Source organism: Macrotis lagotis, chromosome 3 (genome assembly GCF_037893015.1).
Source record: "Macrotis lagotis isolate mMagLag1 chromosome 3, bilby.v1.9.chrom.fasta, whole genome shotgun sequence".
Classification (NCBI taxonomy): Eukaryota; Metazoa; Chordata; class Mammalia; order Peramelemorphia; family Peramelidae; genus Macrotis; species Macrotis lagotis.
Genome location: NC_133660.1, coordinates 239,099,908 through 239,116,679, shown reverse-complemented (window position 1 = coordinate 239,116,679; position 16,772 = coordinate 239,099,908). Strand labels below are relative to the sequence as shown.

The 16,772-nt window shown below is 34.7% G+C and overlaps 1 protein-coding gene across 3 annotated transcripts in view; it reads left to right on the top strand.

Annotated features, from left to right (window-relative positions):
* The window catches only part of SBF2 (SET binding factor 2), a 483,290-nt gene that overhangs the window by 226,744 nt on the left and 239,774 nt on the right, over positions 1-16,772 (top strand). For all 3 annotated transcript variants that reach the window (XM_074230291.1, XM_074230290.1, XM_074230292.1), the window contains exons 7-12: positions 4,040-4,172; positions 4,431-4,539; positions 6,166-6,279; positions 11,247-11,324; positions 12,195-12,308; positions 14,593-14,721. In XM_074230291.1, coding sequence (XP_074086392.1) covers positions 4,040-4,172; positions 4,431-4,539; positions 6,166-6,279; positions 11,247-11,324; positions 12,195-12,308; positions 14,593-14,721 — 677 coding nt within the window. The remainder of the gene's footprint in view (positions 1-4,039; positions 4,173-4,430; positions 4,540-6,165; positions 6,280-11,246; positions 11,325-12,194; positions 12,309-14,592; positions 14,722-16,772) is intronic.

The window sequence follows — 16,772 nt, the reverse complement described above, 5'->3', positions numbered from 1 at the left end:
GTAGCTGCCCAGCGTCCCACAGGTGATAAGCAGCAGAAAGTAGAATTTGAATCCACTTCCCTTGACCCTAGTGATAGTGCACTTTCATCTTTACTACATCACCTGTCTTCTTGCCTTCTAGTTTAGAGCACTGTGTCAATTTCTGAAGATACAAATCTCCTTTACTAGCTTACAACAGGAAGGGAAGGTCAAGTAGCCAAATAATTTTGATAAAAGGAGAAGTGAAATTAGTATAAATTAATATAACATTTGTGGGAGAGATATTTTCAAAGGAGGTGGCTTCTGAATTGGACCTTCAAAGGAGAGAGGGTCTTATGTGGTGTAGAGAAAAACCATTCCTGGTGAAATGGAGTGTGTACCAAAGACATGGATACTATATGATCAAAATAGGGGACAGTGCTCAGTAGTTTAAGGCTGGCTGGGTTCAAATCTGGTCTCAGATACTTAATAATTACCCAGCTGTGTAGTCTTGGGCAAGCCACTTAACTCCATTTGCCTTGCAAAAACCTAAAAAATAAACAAACAAACAAACAAACAAATAAATAAATAAAGTAAGACTGGAATTAGTCTAAATTGAAGTCTGATTGTGGAGGGACTTAGACTAATAGACTAGTATCAGAAGATTGAGAAGGAAAAATGCTTTCTTACTTGACTCTAACCCTCAAATCATTTTTTAAAAGCTTATTAAACTGTATATACATAGGAATCTTTCTCTAAAGATTCATTAACTGAAGTGTCCTGTTTTGACTCAAAAGTTAAAAAAAACTTTCTAAACTGTTTTCTTGCTCCCAAAATTATCTTAATTGCTTATCAATGTGCTTTGACATTTAAGAAGCATCTCAAATATGCTTCTATTTTTGTATCAGTTAAACACTCCAAATCCTAGTCAGTTACAAATAACTTGCACTAAGAGTTATTTTCTTTAATAAAACCATTAAGAAATATCATCATTCAGTGGGCCATTAAATTCAAGTTGCATTTTTACAACTGCAGTTTTTTTTAATAAATACATGCTTTCTTTTAAATTATTTTTACTTATTTTTTGCATTAGTTTTTTTAAATATTCTTTTTCCTCTCCTATCCAGCAATCCATTCCTTCTAACAAAGGTTTGCTGGGGGTTTTTTAAAAGAAGGAAAAAAATAGTTCAACTAAATTGTAGCTGGACTGCAGTTCTGACCATGTTACTATTTCATACTCATAATTTCTTACCACTATAATAAAAGGAAGGAAATTTTTTTCCTCAACTCTTCTCCACATACACAGTCTGAGGTTTTTATTCTCTTTATTTATATTGTTTTAGTCATTGTCAATATTGTTCTCTGGTTCTGTCTAATTTATTCATCGCCACTTCCCCAAGTATCCCTATGCCTTTATGAATTCTTAGTAATCATTTCTTATTGCACAGTAATATTCTATTCCATTTATGTAGTTTGCCCATTCTTTCAATCAGAGAGACTCTATTTGTTTTATAGTTTTTTTAGTTTTTTTTTATAGTTATTTGTTGTATAGTTCTTTATAAATACAAAAAGATGGTGCTGTAAATTTTGTCATCTATTTTGGAGCTTTTCTGACTTTGACCCTCTTTGCATATATACCTAGCAATGAGATTTGTGCAGATGGCCATTTTAATTACTTTACTTAGTAGAATTTTGTGCTTTCCAGAATGTTTAGACCACTTCACATGTTTTCACGTGGAATTGAAGGATAAATAAAATATTGAATATCAGAAAAAACTTTAACAAATAGGACTTCTATATGACATGATCAAAAAGATGGCACACTAAATATTTTCTCTCGTCTTCAGAATCTCTCAAACTTCTTTAAAATAGAAATTATTCAGTCTAATGCACTAATGCCCAAATATGAGAAGACCAAAATTTCCTAACTCCTAATGAGTATCACACAACACCCTCACCCACATCACTCAAGACACTCCAGGCATCAGGGTTGCAGAAATCATGCCACAGTCTTAAAAAATAGTCCTCTTGTCCTTTCTCATAATGCAATGGCAATCCAGACTCCAAAAAGGAAAATTTTACTTCAGGCCACAGTAGTCTTTCTGTGCTTCAGCAAAGCTCTTCAGGACAGTTAGAGAAACAGGGAATAGAGTAATTCATGTGACTCAGCTGACAGAATTCAACTCTACACTCTGGCACCCTCTCTTCTCTTCCTAATTTAAAAGATCCAAATTCCAAAGAGTGAAAATTTGTTCAAGTTGGGATATGTGATAGCAGCTTCTTGGATTCTGCCAATGGATTAGGGTATTGAGGAACAGATGAAAGAGGGCAGGATACATGTAGGGAATTATGCAGCACTCCCCTGAAGGGCCAGGAATCAATTTTGGGGACAGTTTTGTCCTCCCAGAAATTATTTGGGACAGATACATAAGACTAGTGAACTGTAAATTACTCAGCCATAGTAGGAGGCTGAGATACTTTGAGTTCTAATTATAAGGCAAACTGCCTTCAGAAGAGAGTAAGTCAGAAACTGAGCAGAAGAGAAAAAATGATATAAAAGACTGAAATTGCCAAATGTTTCTGGAGGGGGGAAAAACTCAGAAAACTTGAATATCATCAGATAAACCAATAGGAAAGATATTAACATCAGGAAGAAATATGGACCCAAGATATAGTAAATGAGTTTAGATATCTCTCAGTAAATATGACAAACAAATAAAATGATTCAAAATTTGATAATATATAGAGGACCCTGTGGATGTTGAAGAGATAGTGGAACCTCAGCACAATATTCCTGAATGGATTAAAATACAATCATTTTGATAGTATCAACCTTCACAGAAATAATTATTAGAATAAAAATATTTGAATCCACAGTGGCGTCTTATCAGAGTATAAATGATTATAAATGCAAATATTCTGAATTGAAAAATAGTTTCAAGAGAAAAAATAGTTTCAAGAGAAAAAACAACAATTAAAACAAAAAGTACTCTCCATACAAGCACAGCATAATGATCTCAAAGACAGAATACACAGAAGAAACAAATTAAAGATTAAAGGTCTCCTTGAATCCAAGTTTAAAAGTCTGAATACAATAATGGAAGAAATAATGCAAGAAAACTTCTCAGAAATTTTGAACACAGAAAAGCAAAATGTCAATTGAAAAAATTAACACCTCCAGAAAAAAAATCTGACTGCAAATGCCAAGACATATATATGGTGGTAAAATTTAATAATTCCCTTCAGAAACAACAAATTCTACAAGTGGCCAACAGGAAGACCTTCATATACAAGGGAGAAAAGAAAAATAAAATAACAAGACTATTCTGTTCTTACCATTAAAATTTTTAGAGGAAATGAAATAATGTTTGTAAAGAGCATTGGAGCTCATAATGGTGTCCAAAGTGACCTACTCTATTAATCTAAGCCTAACCAAATTAGCAATAATGGCTATTCAATAGTGAAAGGATATTTGATACATTTTTAAAGAATACTAGAAACTTTATGCTTCTCAAACATCTTGAACAACAGAAATAGAAGTGTAAAGACATACAATAACAAAGGACAACAATAAAATAGCAACAGAGAAGTCACTAAGAGATTCCTTTCTAAATGTACTCAGGGAGACAACAGACCTGAAACATCATGGACTAAATCTCACAATACTTCATATAGAAGTGAATCATTGCTTTTTAAAAAGATTTTTGTTGGACTAAATTATAAAATAGGAGAAGGAATAAAAAGATAAGAGTCTTAGGTCAGATTTGAACTCAAGTCCTACTGACTCCAGGGCCAGTGCTCTATCTACTACACCACCTAACTGCTGCCCCCCTACAAACCAGTTTTTGCTAACAAAAAAATAGAAAATAACTCCAAAAATATAACATAACCTAAAATGACAGAAAAGAGATCTTAAATAACCAAATGGAAAAGGGAATGTATTTATATCAATAAAATTTTTAAATAAGAATGGTTCAGTTTTGGGGCAACTTCTGAGAGCTCCAGTTTCTCCTTCTTGTCATTTTAATCTTTGTTCTTTGTTGGCAGTGTGTTTGATAAAAATTTGTTCTTGTCTTTTCAGGAATCCAAAATGTCCTCAGCCTTTTTTGTGCTGTACTCACAGAAAACAAGGTTCTCTTTCATTCCACCAGTTTCCAGAGACTTAGTGATGCTTGCCGAGCTCTAGAGTCTTTAATGTTTCCTCTTAAATATAGGTGAGTTTTTATTAAGTGGCCCCAATTTTTATTCTCAATTTATATACTCTTATTGACTATAAAGTTTATAATGGAATTTCAGCTAAATAATATATTTAAGTTTGAACCACTTAAGGTTGTTATTCAATAAACTGACTCATAATTTTGAATGCTGTCAGTGATAAATTCTAGGTCACATTAGGGAAATTATAAAGAGAAAAATGCATACAGAATGAAAAAGAAATTATACTTAATGTGATTTTAAAATTTCACTCCTAGTTATCCTTATATTCCTATTCTTCCGGCTCAATTATTGGAAGTTCTAAGTTCACCAACACCTTTCATTATCGGAGTTCATTCTGTCTTTCGTACTGAAGTCCATGAACTTGTAAGTATTCACATTTACAATTACTATGATTATTTAAAAATTATACCAAGGCTCTGTTTCCATTGATACTTTTAATCTAGTATTAGGATGTTTCTATTATTTTAATTCTCAATAAAAAGATGATAATAAGAAAGCATGATAAAATCTACTTAAACTTATGACTGTCTATATTGCCTTCCACCAAACATAATCATTGTGTGGCCTTGGGCAAGTCACTTAACTCTAATTGCCTCACATCCAGGGCCATCTTCAGTCATTCTGATTCATATCTGGCCTCTGGACCCAGATAGCTTTAAAGGAAAAAGTGAGGCTGGTGACTTAGTACAGCATCCCCTCACTCAAATCCAATTCATGTACTTGTCATGACATCACCTCCCTGATGTCATGATCTTCTTCTAAAATGAACAAACATTATTATTATTATTATTATTATTATTATTATTATTATTATTAATTTAAGTAATTTCTTCTCTTATATAATAATAAGATTATATTATTCATTAATGTAATAATAAAATTAACTATATCATAGTTAAACAACAATCATAACCTACATCAAATCCATCCAGAAAAATGGTTCTGAAGTTCTTTGGCTAATTTCCTAGTTATCAACACATTATCAACTCTGAAGACTGACTTATTTTAATGTACCAGTCCCTGGAACATAGAAAACACTTTTTTTAATATGCTTGCTACCTATCTACTTGAGATGAAATGCCTACCTGTCTTTATTTCAAGCTTTTATTACTTGTCAGGAAATCATTATTTGATTGAATCTTGCTATTCAAGTGATATTAACAGAGATGGCATAGCAATAATAGATAACAAAGAAAAAGTAATTCAATTCCTATTTTGATTCTATTCAGGATTTCAAAGGTTTTGTCAAGACTTTTTTCCTGGAAAACAACTCTCATAACATCTGTATCTTATAAGTCCTTTTTTGAAACTTTGTATCAGAAAGGGCCAAGTTTAAAGCTTTATCTTTAATCAGCAAAATGTCCTTCCCTTCCTTCCTTTTCTTTGTAGATGACACAGTTATAAAAGCAAATGTCAAAAAACTAGGAAGACTAATCAATATACCAGAAATAAAAATTCAGAAAGATCTTGACAAATTAAAATGCGAAGGAAAAGCTCATAAAATGAAACTTATTCTTTGATACTTCATTGATACTTCACTTCAATTTCAACTCTTCAAACACTCCCTCTACCAGTAGAGATCACAAGGGATCTAACTGTTCATTGAATGGTACATACATTTATCTCCTCAACTGTATCTTACTGTATCTCAATTGGTATAATCCTCAAGAATCCAGGGTCCTTACCATGCTACAGTGAGAATCCAGAATGGGACTTTTGTGGAGAATTTTTATAAGAAGTTATCAAAATACTAGTTTGATTAATTGTAAACCTAAAATACTTGAAAATTCTGTTTTCTTAATTAGGTAAATAGATTCCTTTTCTATCTTATTTATACTGCTCCATAATTTATTAGCATGATATATATTGATTAGTAATTTTGAATAATGAAGGCCAATTGAATAAATTTAATAATACATGCATTTATATGTAAAATACATAACTTTCATATGATCAGTTTCATCTTTACTTTATTTTTGTTTCCTCCAGTTAGATGTAATCATTGCCGATTTGGATGGAGGCACTATTAAAATCCCTGAATGTATTCACCTCTCTCCACTCCCAGAACCACTGTTACATCAGACACAAACAGCACTTTCTCTGGTATGTTATATTTTTAATGGTAATTTTGTTTGCAAAATTAGTGTAGAAATTAAATGGTTGAAAACTTAAAGACTTTAGACATTTTATTTAGTTAAACACGATGGTTTCCAGATTCTGAATGAACATTCATAGGTGAATAATTGTATAATAATCTGCTGCAGTAGATGGAGCTAGAATTGCTGCCTAAGAGCCCTGGATACAAGACCAGACTCAGATCTTACTGTGATACCAGGCAAACCACTTCATCTTGCTCAGTTTCCGAATTTATCGTTGATAATAATCACAGCTGCCTCACAGGGTCCACTGTGAGGATTACACCAGATGCTATCCTGTATGTAAATGCTCCTCATCCAATACATCCAGTCATTTGCCAAGTCTTGTCATTTCAACCTCCACAGCTTTTCTCATCCCTAACAATGTCCTCCGTTCACACAGTCCACATCCTTGTCCCAGACCTGGGCACTTCTCCCCCAGTCTGGCTGGGTCTGTCTTCCTTCCTCAAGTCTTTCCCTTCTGTTGACTCTGAACCCAGCTGCCTGAATCCCAAGCTCACCATGTCTCTTCTGTGCTCTCTAAGCTCTAGCATCTCCAGGATCCAGGGAAGACTCCTCTCTTTGGCATCTCAAATTCCTATCAGCTTCCTCCCTCCAGCCCTTCTGCATTGAGGCACATTAGCCTTTTTTCTATCCCTCTCTCAGGCCAGGCCATCTCCTACCTCTCTGCCTTTCCCTCAGTCATCAATTCTTTTTTTTTTTTGCAAGGCAATGAGGATAAGTGGCTTGCCCAAGGCCACACAGCTAGGTAATTATTAAGTGTCTGAGGCCGGATTTGAATTCAAGTACTCCTGACTCCAGGGCCAGTGCTCTATCCACTACACCACCTAGCCGCCCCTCAATCATCAATTCTGCCTGCAGGACCCTTCTCCATTGAAGGCTCTCCTGATCTCCCAGTTCCTGGGTTCCACCCCACCCACACTTGAACAAGATGACCTATCTGCCTTATGTCCATACCTCTCTAGGCATGTTGTCTTCTTCAATCAAGTGTGACCTCCTCAGGCAGTGGGACAGGGCTTGTTTTATTTTGTCTTTGTGTTCTCAGCACCCCCACAGAGTCTGGCATTTAAGAAATGCTGGGTAATGAATATTGATTTTTTTTTTCAATCTTAGAGCACTATATAAATGCTTTCTTATTTTATATCTGTTTTCTTAGTCATATTTGTCAAATGTGAATGTTACTTTGCCCAAGGTCACATAGCTAGTGTGATTAATCCCAGCAGACATTATCCAATGTCTCCAGTGTCCAAATAGATGAACTGCCGTGGATAGAGTACCAGGCCTAGAGATAGGAAGACCTGAGTTTAATCTGGCCTCAGACACTTAGGAACTGGGGCCTGGGAAAATTACTTAACTCTATTTGCCTCAATATCCTCATCTGGAGAAAGAAATGGTAAACCACTTCAGTATCTTTGCCAAGAAAACCCAAATGGAGTCACAAAGAGTATGAAGATGGCTGAATAATAGTAACAGTGCACAGAGCAATATGTTGGTGTGTTCTGGGAGAAGGAGATTAAAGAAATAGAAGACACCGCACTTTTAAACTAGTTATTTTAAACTGATACATCACTCCCAGTAAGTACTCAGTAGTATAGTACATTTGGAATGGATTACTGCTATGGAGAAAGGGAGAAAAAATAACCAGAATAGAGTAAGTAAACTGGAGATAGAATTTTCTGAAACAAAAAAGAGCTTCTTTGAATTATCACACCTGATCTCAGGTGAAAGACTTAACAGTCCCTCCTTGGGATTTTACTTGAAATTTTTCTAACAGTACTGCTTGCAGAGGGTCATACTAGGCTATTGTGGCTCTCAGGATGTGGGCTGTGTGAATGGAGAACATTGTTAGGGATGAGAAAAGTTGTGGAGGTTGAAATGACAAGACTTATAAATATCCCCATACCACAAGACATAAAATATCAGTGTATTCTCTAATCTAATCTAATCTAATCTAATTTAATCTAATCTAATAAAAGTTCATACTCACAAATGAGTTTTATACAATAATGGGATGTTTAAAGAGGGGTTGTAAACATAAATAAGCAAGGCTTGAAGAATGAGGAATTTGCAATTAGATGCAGGCATACCTTGGAGATGTTACATGCTTGGTTTCAGACCACTGTAATAAAGCAAATATTGCAATAAAATAAGTCACACAAATTTTTTGGTTTTCCAGTGCAAATGAAAGTTAGATTTTTACTATACTATATTAAAAATACTTTATTGCTAAAAAAAATACCAAACATTATCTAAGCCTTCAGTGAGTCATAATCTTTTTGTTGGTTGATGGTCTTGCCTCAGTATTAATGACTGCTGACTGATCAGGGTGATGATTACTGAAGGTAATTTCTTAAAATAAGAATTACTGGCAATTTCTTAAAATAAGACAATAATGAAATTTGCCACATCAATTGATTCTTCCTTTCACTTGAATACATAGAGGCAATTGGAGGGTTATTAATTGACCTAATTCCAATATTGTTGTATCTCAGGGAGTAGGGAAACCCTAGGAGAGATAGAGGGAGGGAGATAGAAAATGGCCAATCTGTGGAGCAGTCAGAACACACACAACGATTTATCAATTAAGTTTTCCATCTTATATGTTTTCAGTTTGCAATGCCCTAGAACAATTACAGAGTGACATCAAGGATCACAGATGACTATAACAGATATAATAATAATGGAAATATTTGAAATATTGTGAGAATTGCCAAAATGTGATACAGAGACACAATGTGAGCATATGTTGTTAGAAAATTGGTGACAGTAGACTTACTCAATATATGGTTGTGACAAATCTTCAATTTACACAACAAATATAACATCTAAGGAATACAATAAAATAATACACACCTGTACTGATGTAGTCATGGGTAACATTTGAGCTATAAGTACGATTCTTATTTAAATATCAGTTGTTAACTCTCACTCTTTGCAGTTGACATGATGGTATACCTAGAGAATCCCAAGAAATCATCCAAAAAAAACTACTGGAAACAATTGGCAATTTTAGCAAAGTTGCAGGATATAAAATAAACCCTCATAAATCCTCAACTTTTCTATATATGACTAGCAAGATACAACAGGAACAGCTAGAAAGAGAAATCCCATTCAAAGTAGCCTCAGATAATATAAAATACCTGGGAGTCTATTTGCCTAGGCAGACTCAGAAATTTTTTGAAAACTATTACAGAGCACTTCTCACACAAATTAAATCAGATTTAAATAACTGGACAAATATCAACTGTTCATGACTAGGTAGAGCTAATATAATAAAAATGACAATTCTACCAAAACTAAACTACCTGTTTAGTGCCCTACCAATAAAAATTCCAAAAAATTACTTTAATGAGTTACAAAAAGTTGTAAGTAAATTCATATGGAGAAATAAAAAGTCAAGAATTTCCAGTGATTCAATGTAAAGCATTTCTATAACATAGTACAAGAAAAAAGATGACTATATGAAATTGAAAATCTGCTGTACACAACTTGCTGTTTGTTTCAGATATACAACAGAATTATCATGTAAATTTCTTTTTTTCCTTCTCCCTCCCTCTGCCCAAGAGATGGTTATCATTAGACACAAATAAATATATGTGCATAAAATTATGTGTGTGTATATATATATATATATATATATATATATATATATATATATATATACTTCTATTTATTGGTACTTTCTCTAGATGCAAATAGTTTTTTTTTCATATGTCCCTTAAAACTTATTTGGATATTTATAGTACACAAAATAACTTTATTGCTCAAAATCATCCTTAAAGCACTATTACTGGGACAGCTAGGTGGCACAGTGGATAGAGCACCAGCCCTGGAGTCAGGGGTACCTGAGTTCAAATCCGTCCTCAGACACTTATGGACTTGGGCAAGCCACTTAACCCCATTGCCTTGCAAAAACTAAAAAAACTAAAACAAAACCTAACACTATTGCTGTTACTTTATGGAAAGTTCTTTTGGTTCTGCTCATTTCATTCTTCATTATTTCATGCAAGTCTTTCCATGTTTTTCTAAAATCTTTGAACTCATTCTTACAGCACAAGTGTATCCCATCACAATCATATACCACACCTTGTTCAGCTATTCTCCAATTGATAGGCATCCCTGCAATTTCCAGTTCATTGCCACAAGAGAAAGCAGCTATAAGCATTTTGGAACATTATAGGTTCTTTTCTTTTTTTCCCAAGTCATCTTTGGAAATAGAGTAAAGTAGTAGTATTGCTGGGTCAAAGGCGATTTAATAATTCTGATGGCACAATGGATAGAATCCTGACCTTGGAATCAGGAGAATGGGAGTTTGAATCCAACCTCTGATATTTACTATGTGACTTTGGGCAAGTTACTTAACCCTGATTGCTTTATATCCAGGGCCATCTCCGGTCTTGCTGATTCATATCTGGCCATTGGACCCAGAGGACTCTATAGAGGAGAAAGTGAGACTAGTGCCTTAGTACAGCGCCCCCTCACTCAAATCCAATTCACGTGCTTATCATGGCCTCACCTCCCTGATGTTGTGGTCTTCTTCGAAAATGAAGGACAAACATTATTATTAGTTTAATAACTCTTTGAGAATAATTGCAGATTTCTCTCTAAAATGATTAAGGACTTCTTAACAGAGTTTGGAGAACTTGACTATTCATATATCCTGCCTCAAATTGATGTTATTCCTTTATCATCTTTGCTAATTGGTTCACTTTCTGAAATAGATAATCATTGTACTCAAAAGGGCAAAGATTTTGTGTGTTATCTAATAGAGTGACTCAGCTCTTTGTAAATATTGAAATCTTCTCAGCTAACAAGATGGTGTCTATTGATGGAATTTTATTATTTTCTCTGTATACAGAAAAGTGTTTCCACCGTATTAGGACAATTTTTTTAATTAAAATATATTTATTTTAGATTTTGCATCCTGACCTAGAAGCAGCAGATTATGCATTCCCTCCACCACGGACAGCTCTATCACACTCAAAAATGCTAGTAAGTTTACGATTTAATTTGGATTTTTTGGGTAATAATTTTTTAAAATACTATTTTTTATATAAAAAATAAAAAAATATTTTTTTTTCTTGAAAATATTTAAGGAAGTGGATTTCAGCTCCCTTAATTTCAACCAGAAAAAAGCTCTAGCCTAAGAGTCACCACTGACTATATTAGAAATAAGGATAGGAATGTGACTTTGAGCATGTTATTTTTTTAAGCCTCAATTGCTTTATCTAGATAAATATCTAAGATTCCTGCTAGTTCTAAAACTATTGCATATATATATATAATTACATCAGATTGCTTACTGTCTCAGGAAGGGGAAATAGGTAAAGAAGAATGGAATTTGGATCTTAAAACTTAAAAAAAATGTTAAAATCATGTTTTATAAATAATTGGGGGAAACAAAAGTATTATTTTTAAAAATATTATTTTGAAAATATAATTTACTAAAAAGAAATCTTTCTTATCACGTGATATAGAAAAAATTAGTTTTTTCATAGAGGAGCTTTGATAGAATCTATTAGTTTTTTAGATCTATTATATCTTTTGGAAGTTTTTAGATACAAATTGAAGGAAGATGGGGCATTCCTTTAGCCCAAAGATAAGAGAAAGAATTCTAGGGCTTCCATTTAATGGAGAGTAGGGGTATAATGAGTGGGTGTAAGATGCAAAGAACCAGAATGGAAACCCTTCTCTGGACTGTGAATCACCATCTTGGAAACAAAGATTCTCATAACTGATACATTGGGGATAACTTCATGAGTGTTAGGAGAGATGAAATGATTCCCAGGTCTCCCAGTCATTGTTTCTGTGACTTTTTTGTTGTTTCAATAAAATCTAACATTTCTCCCTTCTCGTTTTCAGGATAAAGAAGTGCGAGCAGTTTTCCTTAGATTATTTGCACAACTTTTCCAGGGTTATAGATCTTGCCTACAGCTTATCAGAATCCATGCGGAGCCAGTCATTCACTTTCATAAGGTAACTAACATTTGCAAACCTTTCACCCTGTGAAAAGAAAGTGAATTATTCCCCTTTTAAAGCTAGTACCAGGGAACAGTAAAATGTGAGGTAATAGAAGAAATACGCAGTACAATGTAGTGAGAAGGATATTTGACCACAAATGAAGTGAACTTTAGTTTTCATAGTTCTGCCATTGACTAGCTGATCTCTCTTTGGAACTCGCTTTTTCTTCTATAGAATAAGGGTTTTAGACAGTGACGTGTGGGAAATGATTCATTTGGACCCTTACTCCATTCCAATCAGTATTAATCAGTTCAGTGTAATTCCATAAGGGATAATAACAATTAGCAATTATTAATGATATACTCTTCTAGTAATAAGTAGTCAGTCATCTAACAATCAGTACAAAAATAGACATGTACTAATAAGTATTTTATAAAAATAATTAGATTTGATAGTTTCTTATAGTAGGCCTCAAACTTTAATCCAATGTTCACTTGTTTACCAGTTATGAAGCTCACTTGGGCAACCAAAAGAATGCTGATAAAGATAGTTCCACCCAGTTTTGCTCAAATTCCATGTCCAAGCCTAGTATGCATGGTATAATATGAAAAGTCTCCCAGTTTGTACCTCTGGACCACCTTATCTTGTCCATCATGAGCAGGTGACCATCTTATGACCACTAAGTAATAGAAGATGATCATCTTTTGACCACCCATGCAGACGCATCATTTATGACCCTACTAGAGTGTCAAAATCAAGGTTTATCAATCGATGAGATTCTATATTTTACTATTCCTATTTTGTATGTTTGGATATAAAAGCAAGGCCCTGAGGAAAGGAGGCATCTCAGATCTCGAGGAATATCTGAGGTACACATCATTAGAAGGAGTCATGAATCTTTTAATAAAGTGCTATTAGCTTAGAACTCCACTTCAGTGGTTTTTCTTGCAGATTGGAAAGTTTTGGACCACACAGGTGTTAATGACTTTTGTGACATTAACATAGCCATTATAATTTAGAAAATGTTTATATCCCTTATCCCATTTGATGCTTTTAGCAGCCTTGTGTTACAGATAGTATCACAAGTATCTTCATCTCCATCTAAGCAGGGATACCTGCAGCCCCTGCCAGCTCTGACATTCTGTGCTTTAGAGTTCTCAAAAAGGATCAGACTCCCAAAATGGATAGGGATTACTTTTTTCCATGTATAGTATCAGATCCCATTTTCTAATAAGTATGCTTCCATTTTTAATCATATTATGAACTTTTTTAATTTGGCATTTTATTTCAAATAATCATAGCTCACATAGCATTTTAGTGTCACTAAGGTGTTTTTCCTTTTAAGAGCACTGTGTCCTTGAAAAGACTATAAAAACCATCAAATTTTTTGATTTTATTGGACCCTTGTGACAAATTTGCTCTGATGATTATGATCCCATTTTGCAGGATGACTGAATGAAGCATATATTAAGCATATAGTATGTGGGAAGTACTGTGCTGGGTCCTGGGGGTACAAATAAAAAGACAAGACATTCCTGCAGTCAGGGAGCTCAAATTCTAAAGGAGAAATTTATGAAGATTTCAGCAGCAGATTAGATGGAAAGGTCCCAGAGACTGTGGGGTCAAGTGGTAAAGCAGGTGGTAATGCCTCTTCTTTCATGTTTCTACTGATAAGATCATTTCAGTTTATAATGGTGAGCCATTTAATAGTGCCAAGGATTTTGGTGGAGCTGTGGCTGCAGCTCCTTCAGGAACAGTGGTGTGGTTGTATCTCTAGGATTGCCACTCAGGAGATGGGTCCCAGGCACAGATGGATCCCTGGCTGTGTCCATTGGGGTTTAAGGGAAACAGTGGTCAGGATGGTGTAGGTTACTTTATTCATTTGGCACCTGCTACCCTCCTGTCTGGTGGTGGAGGAGGGCAGTGTGGAGAGAGGGAGACTGTTTGCTCTACCTGGCCTGGTTGGTCTGCCTTGTACAAGGTAATTGGTGAAGGAAACTTGGTGAAACTGTGTTTTAGAAAAGGACTCACCTTTAATCACCTAGCTAGTAATGGCCTTGTCAGGTTCTTCTAACTCTGAGTGCAGTGTTCTTCCATAATAACATTTTACCTCTGAAATAGCATTTTGGAAACCAAAACAAAATGTGTAGCATAACTTTGATATGTTCTTTAAAATAGTGATGCTTCCTCATGAATTGAAAAAATGTGAGACATTTGTTCTTTATTTTATATTTACATTTTGTCCATGTAGACCTTAGTTATTAATTGATCTCTCCCTTTCATATTTTCTATTCTACAGACAGCTTTCTTGGGACAGCGTGGTTTGGTTGAAAATGATTTCCTCATTAAGGTGCTTAATGGAATGGCATTTGCAGGCTTTGTGTCAGACAGAGGACCTCCATACAGATCCTGTGATCTCTTTGATGAGGTACAAATTGTCTTGGGCAGGGGTTTTTAATCTGAGGTCCACAGATTTCCCAAGGAGGGTCTCTGAATAAGTTTTAGAGAGTACATCAATTTAGATGGGAAAAAACCACATTCTTTTCACTAACCTTTAACTGAAATCTAGCATTTCCTTCAATTAGGAATTAAAAAAAAAAAAACCTTGTTCTGAGAAAGGATTCATAGGCTTCACCAGACTTCCACAGAGGTCTATGATATAGAAGTGGTTATGGGCCCTTAAACTAATATTTCATATTTTATGCAGAATGAATATAATAGGTAAAAGTAGAGGTGAAAGAAGCTTATCAAGCTTCTAAAATCTTGAATCTAATAAGAATAATTGCTGTTTTAAAAACTATTAGGTTTCTTGGGAAGGAAATATTTGAACACAATGAATATCAAGCTGCCTCAAGTCAGGAAACCATAATTTGGAGCTTCTGCTCATCTGAAGTGGGCCAAATAAAGTTATCTGTTGGAACTGTTCCTTTTGCTGATGAGGACCAAATCCCTCCATATTTTCTCCAAGGCTCCAACTTGACACTTTTACTGGTTGTATGACCCAGTCTTCCAACTATAACTTGCAGAGCAGCTGCCAATCTGCATTGGTGGAGGTAATTTCCTACACTAATGAAATCACAGGTCTGGACAAGGAAAATTATAGTTTTTACTATTCATCTTGAGCATAATTTAATTTATTTTCCATTTTAATTATCTAGGAAGTTTATATGAATATTTAGTAATGAAGTATGTATTAGGAATGGTAAACATATTATTGGAACTAAAATTAATTAATAAAATTATTTGATACAACTTCATTTTAAACTTTAGGATAATTTTAATACATGAGCAGAACTTTTTAGAAAGACATAATTAAGTCATACGCTTACCATCCTTGTTGGAGTAAAGTTATGATAGATAACCCACAAACTTTAAAGCAGAATCTCCTCTGTGGTCAGTGGTAAAAAAGCTTAGGCTCATCCAGTCAGTGCCCTTGTTTATTATTCAACAAAAACTCCTTCTTATCAAGCTTACTCCTCTAAGAGCTATTAGGGAGCCCTAAATGAAAGGACAGATCCTCAGCTTCCGAGTTTACCTCTTACAGGGTATATGACAAATTCAGTATGTCATCATTACATTGTTTGATATCAGGATCCCCACCATATTAAAGATCCAGAGAGTAGCCTCAGGTACATTGGGTGAATTCCTCAGATGATTTTTTTAAAGATATGAAGGAGACCCTAATTTTAGGGTTGAGGAAAGTTGGAGAAAATCCATGCTTGGAAAAGAATCTCAACTATACAGCATGTAATGTGTGGTTATTCCATGTGCTTTTGGAGAGCCAGGAAAAGAAGCCCCCTGCCTCCTGAGGCAATATCCCCCTCTTTGTGTTTTCACTTGTGATTTTTCTTTGTCTCCCCATGACTTTCATCCATCACAATCCTGGAGATGACTCTGCTATCTCCTCTGACTTGTGCTCCTAGTGTGGCTGGGTCAAGTCACTGTATCTTCCTGGACTTTAGCTTCCTCCCTGATAAAATAACTGGGTCAGCTGAAGACCTTGCGGTTCTGGAGCCATGATCATAAGGTTAACTTCACCTTCATAGATGCTGGGGCTCTCCTCAGGACTTCTCTTCTCCGTTCTCAACATTCTCACTTTCTTCAATCTCTCTTCACTCGATGTTTGCAAGTCCATGACTGTTTTGGTTTCATGGCTCTGAGAATTCTCCAGTTTATCAATGGTCTCATACAGGATGGAAGGATCTGGTCCTTCAGTAGTAGAAAGAACAGATCTATCACATGGCTTTTTGAAGCCAATTTGAGATTGCCAGAAATTCCAAAGCAGATTTTGTATTGATTATTTCCTTTGATATCATCCCTCAGTGTCTAGATCATTGCTTAGCTTACAAAAATGATGTGTTTACTATATTGACTGACAGTTAACTTGTAAAATCAGTCATGTCAATTGACATTATGTTCACCAGGCCCAAAGCAAAATAATAAAGTGTTTACAATTGATTTTATTTGACTTTCATGAAA